This window comes from Drosophila montana, unplaced genomic scaffold (genome assembly GCF_035044405.1).
Source record: "Drosophila montana isolate Dmon_TW-CO22-7 unplaced genomic scaffold, ASM3504440v1 contig_402_1, whole genome shotgun sequence".
In the NCBI taxonomy this organism is placed as follows: Eukaryota; Metazoa; Arthropoda; class Insecta; order Diptera; family Drosophilidae; genus Drosophila; species Drosophila montana.
In genome coordinates this window covers 2,510,482-2,525,984 of record NW_026998739.1, presented here as the reverse complement: position 1 = coordinate 2,525,984, position 15,503 = coordinate 2,510,482, and the positions used below count along the sequence as shown (strand labels likewise).

Here is a 15,503-nt window from a genome sequence, read left to right as displayed (position 1 = left end):
GAGCAGAGTGTCGTCGAAGAAAGATATAAAATATAGCTATAAACCTGCAAGCGCATTTAATCTTTTCACTTGATTACAAAAAATATATATTTTTAAGAACTTAGATTATAAACATTCGAATAATTATAGAATTTGGTGTGCCTTTTATGGGAACACAAAGAACATAATATATGGAAATAAATATATGTTTAAGGTTATTTTTAAAGCGCCCTTTAATCGCTATTTTGGCCATGATCGCTGACGCTCTCAAAATACGGCTCATCCTTGTCAGAATCTTCGGAGCTGGAGTCAAGGCCCTCCGCTTCGCGCAGTATGCGACGTTTGTAACGTTCGTAGGCGCTGCCCTGACGATCCACATTAAAGAAATCAACATCATCCACAAAACCATCTGCATCTGTGTCTACGGTGTGCACATACGGATCCTTATATGTATTGTAATCCTCCGCATCGCTAGAGCCACTGGCAAACTCATCCTCATCATCATCTGCGAACAAGTGGCAATAAATTCGTGGTTTTAACAATATTGTAACGGGGGTGGGGAGAGTGGCACATACCAAACATGAATTTATTCATTTGCTGGCAGAGCTCCTCGTCGGAGCCCAAGGCGCCAGCATCGTCATCATCAGGATACTCATTCGTATAATAGTTCTCCTGATTTGAGTCCTCCGAGTCACAGTCCTCATCATCATTGTAGCAATCCTCAAAGAAGAGCTCATCCACGGGACGAAGACTATGAAAGTGAACAGATTTTGTGATTGATTAATACGCAATTGAAATTTTCACTAACTAAATGATTGACGTGGTGGGAGATCCGAATTTTGTACAGTAGTTGCCTTTAAGCGAAGTATGTAAAACTTAGATAAGGTTTTTAAAAATTCAACACCATAATCGGAAAATGCGTGGAAAATATATAGATATGTGCTAATTTTTTGCTATTCAATCGACTCCTTTCTAAAAATCGATATAGAAATTCGAAATGAATTCCCTTCCCTGATTGCACGTAAATTTCCCGAATGCGGAATTTGGAAGAAAAACACTTGGCCCGTGCAAAGCCGGGTAGCATCTACTAGTTATATACATCAATATTTATTTGAATTGGGCGCTAAACTAAAACTAAGCACTTAATTAGACTTTAGCACAAGATTTGTGGAATGACTTAAATCGAAGAAAGAAACTTAAAAAACTGGCAACTGGCAACAAATGGGACAGGCAAAAGAGAGGGTAATAAACAATTCGAATACAAAGTATATAAAACTAATGTGTGTGTGTGTGTGACAAGGTGCAAAAAGCGAAAAATTATAATAAAACTAATAGCTAATTAAGTTGATTTGGTTTTTTTGCTTTGTTTTTTTTTTTTTGAGGAGCTGACTGCGACCCGTGCTTGAACTGTGATGCGTGCGGGTGGGTTGTGTATGTGGGGGGGTGGGCGTGGCAGCGTCTTATCACATCGTCGTGGTTGTTGCTGTAGTAGTAGTTGTTGTTGTTCTTGTTGCTGTGTTACCAGTAGCAGTTGTTGTAGTAATTAAACGGATAATACAACCTTATATAGAGAATCAGACGAATTACAATAACAAATTATTTATAGTCAAGTTTCTTTATGCTTATAGAAATTAAATCTAGATGATGTTTTATAAGGGGACCAAACAAATGAGCAACATTTACTTAAGCACACACACATAATTCAATTACAATTCGACTAGCCCCAAAGAATGTGATGTTTTTACACATAGAAATTTGTAATGTGCAACAATGGTTGTTCTTCAATGTTTAGGACGAACCTTAAATAGTTGTCATCCAACATATCAACATATTGCGCCTGCAGCTCATTCTCCGGCACATACAAATCGTAGACATAGCCAATGTCCGAATCGGCGGGCTGTTGCTGCCTTTGTGCCGTCTCCGGCGACAGCTCCTCCTCCTCTTCACGCTGCGGATGCTGCGACTCAATGTCGACAATCGTTATTTGCCTGCGCTCAGCCGCGGTTATCGCTTGGCTTCTGCTGCCGCTGGCTGCCTCCTCATCCTGCTCCACGTCATCGTGGAGCGTGGTTCGCAAACAGTTGACCACTCGATATCGTTGCTCGCGCGCAATTTGCTGCGCCTCCTCGCGGCGTTTATCTCGTCGCTGAGCGCTCGCAATAGCAGGATCTATTGTTTGACGCACCAGCTCCTTGGCCGTTGCCTTGTTTAGACGCGCTGCCGCAAACTGCTTCGTGGCGCTGTCATCCTAAAAAAGTTTTAAACATTAGATTCAGCACAGTGAATGGTCCTTTGACAAACAGCTCGCTTGTTGCCTTTAAGGGTATTTGATCTTCGGCACACCAGGACAAATTGAATTCCTTGCGTGTTCGTCTAAGGGCGCTTTCATTGAGTATTTGCCGCCTGACTCACCTGTTTTTCCAGCGTGCCGGCAAATTTTAACAGCACTTGGTTCAGCTCCTCTTTGTTATCAACGTTTGGCGTCGCTGCCGCGGGCGCATTTTCATCGTTAAGCAAGCGTCGGCGTTTGCCATTCAATACAAATGCCGTGTGTGGCTCTTCATCAATGCGGCGCTTAATGCGCACCACAGCTGGCATATTTTTAGCTTATTTAATTGCTTTATTGTTGCTTATCCGCTGGAATTTATTAACAAAATATGACGCTTGCGCCACAAAATGAAAATGTGCTACTAACAGTGTGAACGTAGGCAGTAGGCAATAAAATACTATAAAAAAATACCAAATGATGGCCAGCTGTCCGAATCTGGTTGGAAAACGATACCGATACATCTTGTGTACAGCAATTATTTCGTGATCGCGAGTAAGCATAGGCGCCAAAACTATACTTCGTGTGGAAAAATTTTCATTTATATTACAAAATGTGTAATAACGCGAGTTAAAAAGTGCATGAAATTACGTGTTAACCAAAACGGAAACTCGGTTAAGTGAAAGCAAAAGCGTAAAATGTCTGCTGAGCGGTTAAGTGAAAAAATTTTTGCAACATGTTAGCTTTGCATACGCTGAAAGTGTGCGAGTTATAGGCGAATATTGTTAGCGTGCTGTATCGCTCTGTGCTCTGACTTTATGCTACGTGGAGCTATCTTTTTATTTATAAAAGCTAAAGCTTCAATTATAAATACAAAATAAGTTTGAAAACAAAAACGTAGCTAAAATTCAGAGCATGTGAAACTGTTGGCTATGAAATGTCAGTTAACAGTGGTGCGCTCTGAGCACGCTAACATTGCGCTCCCAGAAAGTATGCAAAGCCTAACAAGAAAAAAGGGAATGTTAAATAGTCGGTTTGTGTACGCGCCGGGGTTCAGTTGTGTCTTCGCTGGGTGACGCGCGCGTTGAATATGTTTTGCAAAATGTACCGTTAGCATTTACGTGCGCCGGCAGCCGCAGCAGCAGCAATCAAAATTAAAACGTGTCGCAAGTGCCAAAGCTGTTTGTCTCGCCATCTCACTCTTTCTCCCCACTCAAGTGCAATAATTTAAAGTGGGCTTAAAAAATTTAAAGCACGCCAGCATCACCCTGTGAGTGGGTTGTCCCCTATATGCGAGTGTGTGTGCGTGCGCGCTTGTCGCTCGTCGCATTGTCTCGAATTCGCGCGCGCAATTTGGCTGTCTGTGTATTGTTTGTGTTATGTGAGTGTGTTTGTGTGTGCTTACTGCATTTGCGCCCAAATGATTTACCGTTTGATTGCTATCAACGCTTGCCGCAATTATGTTTTAATTGCCGCTAAATGGTTTACACACAACGGGATTAGCTGCAGCCCTTACGACAGGTGAGTGTGTATGCTCTTAACCCCACCGCACCTGTGCAGCATCTTAAAAGTAAATTGAATTCGCTATGTGGCATGAACTAATCCCGCATGCACAACGGCCTACAGACTATAAAAATATTTACGAGTAAATATGTATTACAAGGGAGCCCACAGCCTCCCAGCTAAGCATAACATATGTTTGGGCGCACTTTTCTAATACCCTGCATCCATTTAAAATGTGTAAAACAGAGTATATTACGGTTGAGCAAATATATGTAACAGGCAGTGAGTGGCATTTCTGAACCCATATATATTCTTGAGGATTGCAAACTGAGTCGATCTAGCCACACCTAGGTTTTCTTGGATAGATTCACTTTCTGTGTGCTCTAAGGGGATCAGAAAGGGGCTTATTGAAAAATGTGTGCATACAGGGCATCTCCTAGTTGGACACTCTTGACTAGAGGACTCTTCCCTGTTTATGATCAGTGGCGTGGCGGCGGCGCGGGGTGTCAAAAAATTTGCCAGCGCATGAATCATTTCGCCTACCCGCCGTCGCCCTATGCGCTATGCGTAATATGAGACGCGTCTATAGCACGTGCATATGTGTGTGTATGTGCGTTCGTGGGGGATTTCGTCTGACGCATGGTGTGGATACACTGGATGCGTTTGGCATAATAATGAAATAATAATGTCGCCTTTTGTTGTGAGGTGTCTCTCATCCGTTGTGGCAATAAATTAATGGGCCTGCCACATAAAAAGCACCCCAACCGCAGGTCCTTTTTTTGTTTTATATTTTGTTTGATTACAGCCTCACATGACTTCCGCGTACCAGTTATGAGAGTGGAAGAGTCACGGATGGGGGGAAGTGTCAGCTATGTCAGCTGTTTGGCGCAGCAGCCGCTAAGCCCAAAAGATTAACATAAATATTCTGGTTCACGCTGTTGTCTCAACATAAAATGATGAGCAAAAGATCTGCTGATAAAATGCTAATCATAGAAACAATGTTGCCGCGACAACAACGGCAGCTACAACAAGGATATGCCACACGCACCGGCTGTGACTGTGCCCTTAACATTTCATTTTTTTCAGTGGTGGCAAAAACTCCTTGAGAAACTTTTGCGCTCTCCACTTAGACAAGTTGGTTTATCTTCTTTTCATGGAGAGTTTCTGCAGAGGTAATCACCACTTCGTTATACAGTTTGCAATGCTATCTGGAAGACAGAACGTGTTTATAATGTCATATAACATATTTAAAACAGCTTAAACACCAACAAAATATATACTCTATAAACATTAATTTAAATACCAATTCTCATGTCTGAGCATTTTTTGTTACAAGTTCCAACTTTAGAGTCAAGAAATCTTTTAAAAACACCATAAAAATAAATATTTATTTTTATCAAGATTTGTGTTAGTGTATCTAAGTTTCGATTAAGTGAACTATATTTTCAGTGATTTTTTTTGTAGCTCTACTTTGTAACATTTTTGATTAGCTCAAAGTTTGTACTGGCTTCAGGGGAGGCTGTGTGTGTGTGTGTGTGTACGATGGGGCTGGGGGTGGTTTAATTTTTGTTTAAACTTGACAGAAAACACCTCAGGCGTCCGCTCGGGTCGAGTGTCTCTTTGTGGTTTTGACAGCCTTTGTTTCTTGGGGGGCGTTTGGCTACTTAACCGATAAATTTGGCTTGCCAGCAGCAGCCGCAGCATCATATATCCTTGTTAATTTGTCTAAGGGATGCTTTTGGTTGTACCTGTTTGTTGCCCTCTCATGTTCATAAATCATTTTAATGCATTTTGTTGAGACAAGTTGTCTCTCGGTCAGTTTATTTGGTTTGTGTTGGTCATTTTAATAACAAATTCATCTTCATCATCATCGTCATAAGCGGGAATAATGACAGACAACAGAAGTCATCAACTGGACACTAGAAGGGAGATTGTGGGATGAACATGATGGGTTACTTAATAATATTATTTTTGAAAGCTCGACCATGACGTGGGACTACATGTTTGTAAATATAATTGAACCACATTGTATAGAAAGGCCTCTACACAAGATTAAACTCAAGAAAATCATAATTTGAGGCCATCTCAGTTTATTCTACACGCTAAAGATGTTTACGTCGATTAATCTGACTATTCTGTTTCTTGTCTTGTTTTAAATTTCATTATCTTCAATCCCTATATAACGTGGAGTCAGTCATTCATCTATTTAAAAATGTTGCCATTAAAGCAATTTTAAGGAAATAAAGTTTAAAGTGCTTTCCATTTGCTCAACTCGCAATTGGGCTCATATTTTATTTAACCAAAAGTGTAAAACGGAAGAAAAAACACAGAGACAGAGCTGAGCTGAATTGAGTTGAGTTTGAGTAGAAAGTTCAACTCAACGTTTTGCTGCAATGGATTTATGCGTCTTTTGATAACTAATTCCCTTTGGGCGACTGTCAACATGGAGATAAACTGCTAGGCAACTCCAGAGTCCAGCTAAAGCACATGTGAAAAAGAAGAAACGAAGTTGCAAACGGGAAAAACTTAAAGCTGAATTCTTTCTATTTGTCGTTTACTCAATAACCCTGCATGACTGGCAGAATGACAGACTGACTGGTTGACTGGCTGACTGCCTGATTGCCTGATTGCCAGACGGACACTCATATTAATTTGCTGTTAAATGGCAACCCTAACGGCATTTTCGGGGGCTAACGCCTGGCCAAATGTGCAGAAAAAATGGCCGAAAACAATTTGAGGCAATCAGCTGCCGCGTACGTGACACGAGCTCCCTGTTGGCACTCAGTTGCCAACTGGCCAACTATTGATAAGAGAGAAAAACTTGGGGAAAAACTTTGAGGAAAAACTTGAGGAAAATGTAGTGCAAAATGCAAACAGCTGCTGCCCTTTGGCCCATGTCAATGACCTCTTCGCTAACGCGTGCACGTGAGCCAAGTGTAGCGGCAAATGAGCTAATTTACTTGAATTTCAGCTGCAGTTCCTTGGCAACCCACACCGGGCTCACACGTGTCCAACAAAAAGTCAAGAAATTCAATTGTGAACATAAATCATGCCAGACGGCAGATGAACACGCAATCAGCTGTTTGTCACAGCGCAGGTTCCAAATGGAAGTGCTAGTTGAAATCAAATTGGAAGGGGTCTGTGGAGCATGTCAATCAGGCCACAAGAACAACGCGAGGGCATCCAAGGGTTGAGAGTGCTTTAAGCGCCAGCCATAACAGCATGTTCGGTGCAATAAGGGTACTTATAGAAAGTTTGACGGCCAGACAGATACCCTATCTTGGGGTAACCATTTTATGACTATAGAAAATGCCAAAAAAACATTTTTAAAATAACAGAATTTTTTAAATCATTCTTTTCTGTTTTTTATTTAAATTATTATGTAAACAGAATAAAATATGACAAGCTTTAAGAAATTGTTGTACACTTTCTTTTAAAGCTGCTAAGTTCGTAAATGTTTTAAGTCTATATAGATCCCATTTTTATCACGTTACGTACTACCAAATGTTTGGACTTCATCCTGAAACTTTATTTTCCAAAACATTTAAATAAAATTTTGGCAATCATCTAAATCATTCTTTATTTTTATTCATTTTGAATACGTTTTAGTCAATATATGCAAACTAATATATCTCCAAATATGTCAAAACTCTTGATTAGCTTTCTCCGTAGGGTATAAAACTGAAAGCGTATACGATTTATCGATGGCTTCGATGTAGGCGATAATTTATTTAACAATGTGTGGGCTACCAGCCTCGGGCCAGGGGCTTGCCCTTGGCTAGTCCGGGCCATTGAGATGTAAACGGTTGCAGAAATACGTCGAAGTTGGCGCTGGGCACATTGTCGGCCCTGGGGCTAGAACAAAGAAGAGAAACGTTTTTATCTGCCGCAGCATCGCACTCCTTCTACTATTTGTCGAGTGCAAATTGCAAAATGATATTAGAGAGAGGCGTTGGTAACTGTGAGGGTGGTTCGCCTGCTGCACTGCATCAACGATTGGGGGTTGGCCAGCCGAGCAGAGTGAAAGTGGAAATGCGACCAGCAAATGTAGCAGGAGCAGCAACTCACGTCTAATGAGCACGAGCAAATTTAATGTGATTTGTGCGAAGGGTGCAACGCCTTTTTCAATATGGGAATGTCTATTTATACATGTGTGTGTGCGTATGTGTGTGTGTGCGTGTGTGTATGCTCTATTTGCTTTTGTAATTGACGTGTTGGTCCAGGATACAAATCCAACACGCTGTGCCCTGTCCAGTCATCGACTTTAATAAATAATTGAGCACACACACCTAAATGTTCTACGTGAAAAACACACAGAAATTGTCATGTGCATTTTCCAGGACATTTAGGACAGCTGCAGGATCAAGGTTGTGCATGAAAACATTTGTTATATGATAATGATGTCCAAACAAAAGAGAGCAATATACATTGTAATTGGACAGTATATAAAGAATTACTAAATGAGTTTAGTTCCAACATTTTCGTCAGGGATTTTAATAATTAGCTAATTGACCTAAAATGTAAACAGAACTATGTGGGCCTAGCCGGCTAATTCCTGAATATCTGTGCTCTAATTAAAACACAAACTTTCTGAAGAAGATAAGCTTGGAAATAGATCACCAAATTCCAAACTGAAATGGAAATATAATAACTAAGTATTTAATGTTAATATAGAATCACGGATTTTGTGCCATATTTACTTGTCAAAAGAACCTATTAAAATTATATCTATATTTAGGTTGTATATATATAGAGTATAGTATCTCTAGGTCTTGGTTTTATTTGTGCCTCAATCAAAACACAATTTATTTATGTGTTTATGAGCTATAAAACCTAGAAAATGAAGTAATTTGTCACCGAGCCCCGACTGGTAAAAATATAAATTTTATATGTCAGAAAATACAATCTTCCTTTTAATTAGAAATAAAAAATCCCATAAAATTAGAAACCAATCCCCAAATCCCAACTGAATACAAAAATGTTATATCTGAGTTTATATCAGGGGTTTTTTTTTTGTTGTATTCACTTGTTAAAAGAACCTATTAAGATTATTTGTATCATTAGGCTATTATATAATCTAGGTCCTGGATTTATTTGTACTTAAATCAAAACACAATTTATTTTATGAGCCAAAAAGTCGCGCAAAATTGAGAACTAGGTCAACGAATCGCAACTGTTAAAAACATAAATTTTATGCCGGAGCTTATATCAAGAAGCATTTTGCGATATTTTTGGTTCTCTAATTAAATTTAATTATTTAATGAAAAACATTTTGCTTTATTTATTGTTCTTTAATTAAAACATTATTACAAATTCTTATAATTTTAAAAATATATATATATCTTATTACAATCAGGGTTATTTACTTGTTGAAGCAACCTATTCAAAAATCCTTCCATACAAGACTTTTATATTTCTCAAAATGAATAAAAAAAATAGAGAAATCGGCTCAACCATTGAAAACTAAAATTGTATATCTGATTTTCTATCAAGTATCATTTTAATATATTTACTTGTTGAAGGAGCCTATTAAAATTATCTCCATAACTAGACGATTACATGATAATTATCCTCTATTAAAAAATGGTATTTATTTTTATGACAATATTTTTTTTCCTTTCTGCTCTAGGCCCCACCTACGGCCTACGGCCGTCATTGACAAGCCTCGTTACATTTAAGCTGCCCCTTACTTGAAAAGTAGAATGTCCTTTGCCTTTGCCTTTGCCGGCTGCTCATTAGCACTTGAAATGTCTTTTATTGAGGCCACTAAGCAGAAAGCGTTCCGTTCGTTTCGCAGACGTCTTTATGGTTGTTTGTTGATGCAAATACGGCGAAAAGTCTAATAAAATTATTTCCGCTATTGTTTAGCGGGCTTTTGGGTTTCGTGTTGCCTTTCGGCTCTTGTGGGGAATCAAAAAGGCTCGCTTGATTTCATGACACGCAAAGGACTTGACTTGTTTTCGGCTTGATTTAGCTGCATTGAGATAAACGCTCTTTGTTTGGTTATCGTTCGAACGAGAAATGATAAACATAAGTCGAACTTGGGCCGAGACATTGACAGGCATTGGAATCGAGGACAACGGTTAAACAGGACACGTGCTGCGTCCTGCCTTCTATGTAAAGCTATGTGCAAAGAGGGCCAAGAGCCACGCCAACTGTAACGACCTCCTCAGCGCTCCGTCCTTCGCTCTCTGTCCTGTGCCTGGGTTTGGGTTCGGGTGTTTACATTTTAAAATCAACCCTCGAAAAACGCTTTGCCAACTTCAATTTCAGTCGCTGTCATTTGAAGCGACCCGTTAGCCCTCCCTTTAATACAATGCACGACCTCATGCCTCCAGCACAGTGGTCTAAATACATGTATATATTTTTTTAAAAAGCCAGTTAGTCAGAAACCTGAATTAAGCGTGTTTCTACATCAACGAAAGTGTTAGCTCGGACGCCAGCTCTAATAATATTTAACAATTAACTTTATTATTTTAAAGGTTGATTTGTTTTTGAATTAAAGAATTGAAATATTACATATTATTACATTGGAATTGCAAATAATTCACTTAAAAATATACTCCGACATTACATTGATTGCGAAAAGGAGAAGCATCTGCTCAGGTGTCAACCCTCAGATAAAAATGAAGGCTTAAACTCTAATAGATTCTACAAGGTTGATAAATTTTAACCAATTTAATTTAAAACTGGGAAAAAATGAAAATAAAGCATACAACTGGATCGCCAATTATATATCTCTAAATTTAAAGCAATTCTAATTATGATTTTTGTATTAAGGAATTAAAACTTTCCATTTTGCATATTGTTTAACGCTATTATTGAGACTCTTGTGTCACTGTGCGACTCTCTGCGTTGTCCTTTGGGAATTGCCGGCGCTATTTGGTAACCCCATTTGGCCTGCATTTTGCGCGCTTTTTCGATTTTAGTCCTCTGTGCATAGCAATTCATGTTGCGATTGGGGTGTCCCATGTCGTACACTGCGGGCCACATTGGTCCAGGTAGCCAGCGGGCGTTGCAAGTGGCCAGATATGTGTTTGTGTTTGTGCCTCTGTCTGTGTCTGTGTCTGTGGCTCTCGTTTCAGGCTTTGGGCTTGTTAATTTTTTATTAGATTTGTTGCAGCGTCTGCACTGTGCCCATAATTTGTGTGACTGTGTATGGCAAATTGTTGCTTCTAAAGCCGCTCACTTTCCCCTCTCTCTCTCTCCCTCTTCCCCACTTCGCTCACTTCGATGTTGGCAAAAATTCAATCAAAAAACTACAAGCGTAAACAAGTGGGTAACATGGCCAACTCGTGTATCGTTTCCACTTCAATTTTTAAGTGTTTTCCTTTCTGTTCAAGCCGCATTTTTGTTATGGGTATGTGCTGTGCTTTTACCGTTATGCCGCATTTTTGTTTTCCATTCGAATTGAAAATCGCAGCTGGCAAAGTTTGTTTTTGGCCAGGTTTAAACTGCCTCGCTGGCAATTTGTGCCTACACCCCACTCAACGATTCCAGCCACACCTCCCAGCTCCTTAATACACCTAACAGCCGCGCTAAGTCCTGGCAGGGCTTTGGCTCAGACGCCGTTCAAGAAGTATTTGCACGCATTTTGCGGCCTAAAAGTATTCAAAGGCCCAAATTACTTGGCACACACCGCTGCTGTTGCTGCTATCTGCTGCTTTTTTCATCTATTTGTTTTTGTTTTTTGTGTGCTCTACCATATGGAGGGTATTTTGTTTTTGTGCTGAGACTTGTCGATTGAAGAGTGCCGAGCAAGTGTTTGGCTTTCGCAGGATCAGTCTATAAAAATAATAAATAAAAACGTATGTATTTGTAAGCTATATTAGCTGGCGATATTAAACACGTGATGGGGTACAATGTTGGTCAATCAGTCAATTGGTCAGTCATACAGTCAATCAGCAAGTCAGTCAGTCATTCGGTCAATCACTGGGTCAGTAAGTCAGCTTGTCAGTCTATTGCCCAATCAGATAGGGAGTCGATTAATCAGTCAGTTGATAAGTCTGTCCGTCAGTCAGATCGTCAATTATTTTGTCAATCAATTAGTTGTATATTTAAATGATATATAAACTGTCTAGAGCATCAAATCAAATGATTACCAATCAGAGAGTTAGTCGGTCAATCAGTTAGCCAATCAATCAGTAAACTGTGGTACAACCGAGCATTAAATTGAATGTCTGCCAATCAGACAGCAATTTGATCAATCAGTCCATCAATCAATTAGTTGTATATTAACATGATATATAACCTGTACAGTACATTATGTTAAAAGTATCTCTATCACTCAATAAGTTAAACAATCAGTCCGTTTATTAGTTAGTCCATTAATCAGTCAATCAAAATAGATATTCATTACAAAATGTCCTGTGCAGAGCATTAAATTAAAACTCTAGTCTAGTCTAGTCTGTCAATCAATCAATCAGTTGTATATTAAGTCCGTCAATCGGACTTATAACTTGTGTAGAGCATTAAGTCTTCGTCATTCCCAATGAATTTTCGCTATTTTGTTTTTATTGCTGATTGTTCCACTTGTTTTTGAGGATAACAATAAATTTTTATTGTTGTTACGCTCGCCTTTCGCTTTTTTGTTTGTTGTTTATGTTTCGGTTACAGTTGGGTTTGTTCTTTCTTTTTTCTCTTTTTTTCTAGGGGGTTTTCTCCCCGTCAAGAGTGGCCGTCTTATTTATTGATTTCTGGCGTTTTTCTATTTCTATGCTGGCATTTTGGCAAAAAAAAAAAGTTTTTGGCGGCTGCGGCGATGACTGCGGCTGACAAATGGTTTGAACTTTGTCAAAAGTTTTCATTTTGTCTAGCTGTTGCTGTTGTTGCCGCTGTCGAGGAAAACTTCATTTAATCTAATTAAATTGCTGCACAGTAACTGTAAACTTCATTAAGTTTTTCGCACAGCTTCTACACATCTGTTGTTGCCAACAATGAGCCAAGTTAATGTGCCCGAACATTGTCAGGGGCTGGCGGGAAGTTGGGGCGGTCTTTCATTGTGTAAATTGTCATAACTATAGCTCTTTTTAAAGTAGTTGTTGTAGTTGCAATTAGCTGTGAGCTGTGGCAGCTGGTTTTTCCTTTAACCTGTTGTGCTTTCAACTTTCGGGCAGAACCTTTTGGCTTAAGCAGTCGGTTGGTTCTTTGCCAAGTTTTGTCTAGGAAGTTGCTGTTGTATGCCAAGAAATAGCATCGAAACATTTGACTACAGTCATTCAAATGGGTTTCAAGTACTATGGGCAACAACTGCTTGAACATGCTTTAGAATTCGAACTAAGAGGAACTTAGCTGTGTCAAGCTTTTTCACTTTCCATATATGTAAATGTGTGTTAACACTTTTGTAGAGCACTTTATGCCGATTGCCAATCTTTAATTAAGTACATTTAAAATGCTTGATGTAATCCGATTAGTTTTCATAAATATGCCATGAAATATAAGCGGATTAGCTTCAACTCGTACAAAGAAATGCAAGTGGCACAAATCCGCTTAGAGCGCATTACAAGTTTATGAATTTTACTGGCTACAGAAAAGAATGAATAATAATTAAGTTAAATTAATTAATTTAAATTCTATCAAGGAAGCTACTTACTGGATATATTAATTAAATACAAATTACTTAAGCATATTTTAAATTATCTAATAATATTTTGGCCATTTTAATATATGTGATATACATTTCTCTTCAGCTCTTGAGCAAATGTTGTAAATTTTTGGATACAAAAATTTGGTAAAAATATGTGGTTATAATAATATGATTCTTAATTCTGGGATTTTTTTCAGAGTGGTATGTTAAAAAATATACAACTTTCATTCTTGAAAAATATTTAATATAGAAATTCCGCAATTCTTTTTCTATGTGTGTTCGTTCTATTTCTAGTTCTTTTCCGTCTTATTTTGAGTACGATATATATTATTAATTTTATGATTTGTTTTCGGTGTTAAAAGCAATAAATTTTTTCTTGAAATATTTTAATAATTAAAATTTATTTAGTATGTTAATTTTATTATGTTTCAACTGAATTGCTGTACCACACTTCCACAAAGCATTTTCTCTGTGATTTCCTTTTGATTATCAGTATGGTATATTTCCCATAAAGTTTTATTCGCTTGCATAAAAATGCTGTATTAAAGAGTCCTTTGCATGTGTTTTGCTTATGCATTTTCCATTGTGCTGCAATAACCCACAAGTTTTTCTTGTAGTACAGTTTGTCATAATTTGCAACTGCTGCAGCGCATTGCAGCGACTACCATGTTGCAGCTCTCCCCACATCTCGCTCCACACTTGTTCTTATTAACTGCTCAGCCATTTGTAGTATTGGAGTTAATACAGTAAGGGGGCGGGAGGGCGATTGCAGGGCAATGGCTTGGCATTTGGAGTGCATGTCCTTGTTGCTTGTTGCTGTTGTCCCTATAGCTGGCGTTCTTGCTGTCCTTTGACTATGTCGCTGCATAATTTATGACTGCTTAGTTGCAGTTGGCTTTTTTGTGCCACCACCGCCACCGACACATGCCGCCTGCTGCTCGCCACTTGCCACATGTCGCATGGCACTTGCCACTTGCCACTTGCCACTTGCCACTGGCTGGCAGTTGTGCAGTGCACTGCCAAGTGCTGACCTCTCTGAGCGTAGCATGAGACGACTGTCTCATGCCTCAGTGCGTGGCAGGACTACTAAATCAACTGCAATTCGATGCGATTGATACCCTTTGCATTTGCATAGGTTCAAAAGGACTTTAAGCGCCGCGGGTCAATTGGAAATGGCCCGAAGTGCGGCAGCACTAACTCAATTATTAAACCATTTCATTGGTCAGGCAGACCAGTTGAGATTTGCAAGAGATGCCCGATGCCCAGAGTCTACACACACACCGCCCCCCACGCACGCACTTACAAGCAGCTAATAAATTGTAGTCCTTTAGCATATGGAGAGCATAAGGACCTCCCTTGACTACTGCTGCCCACCCGCAGGGCATAAAATGTGTTGCTGTTGTTTTTAGTGGCTGCGGCTCCAGCTTCAGCTCCAGCTCTTGTTCTTATTGTTGTACTTAATTAGTGTTATGGCAGCAGCGGCCACAACTCATCTGAAATTTATTAAAGCTGGCACATTTCAACGCCGAGCGAATGAAATGCGTCATTAATTTTAACCCAAGTAAACAGCACGATAAAAATGCCATAAGAAAGAAAGGAAATTTGTTACAATTTTCTTTACGATCTTCTCTTATGCAACTATGTATAAAAAGAAAACCCTTAAAAAAATAGGTTAAGATTTTGCTGTTAAGATTGGAGAAAGTCGCAATGCAATTTAAGCTGATGTATTTTTTATTTTAGTGCATCGAAAATTTGTTATAAGCAAAAGCTGTACTTCAAAACAATTCTGTCCACAAGAGATTTTTAAAAAGAAAATACTATCACAATCCACAAATATTCTACTACATCATCATGATTTGTATGGCTAGCCATTCTTCATAGTCTTCGCCCATTAAGGTGAGATATTCGAAAAAATTATTAAATTGAAATTCGCGAGATCCTGGAGATGCGTTGGCGAATCTATTAAAGAAATCAACAGTAAAATATTCATCACGGCCTGTTGTGGCTCTCGATCTGCGTATAATTTCACGAGCCTCCGACTCGAAGGCCGTGTATCGTTGGGCTTTGCCTTCCGTGAAGCGGGCGTTCATGTTGTCATACGCGCCCTTTGTGTATAGGTTAAGCTGTTCTGTGGCCTGTTGAGATTCGTCTCCCTTTGGCAGCAGACTT

General features: G+C 39.2%; 1 protein-coding gene across 2 annotated transcripts; it reads right to left on the bottom strand.

The window, feature by feature from the left end:
• Positions 1 to 33: 33 nt before the first annotated feature.
• fs(2)ltoPP43 (female sterile (2) ltoPP43) lies at positions 34 to 2,681 on the bottom strand. Of its 2 annotated transcripts, XM_064697652.1 has the most exons (4): positions 2,392 to 2,681; positions 1,779 to 2,227; positions 555 to 730; positions 34 to 484 (listed from the first exon to the last, which is right to left on the bottom strand). In XM_064697652.1, the coding sequence occupies exons 1-4, from the start codon at positions 2,575 to 2,577 to the stop codon at positions 213 to 215; spliced, it is 1,083 nt and encodes a 360-aa protein (XP_064553722.1). In that variant the 5' UTR covers positions 2,578 to 2,681; the 3' UTR covers positions 34 to 212. The 2 variants fall into 2 exon arrangements, with proteins under 2 accessions (XP_064553722.1, XP_064553723.1); XM_064697653.1 differs by lacking the exons at positions 34 to 484; positions 555 to 730 and adding an exon at positions 1,065 to 1,540.
• Positions 2,682 to 15,503: the final 12,822 nt, after the last annotated feature.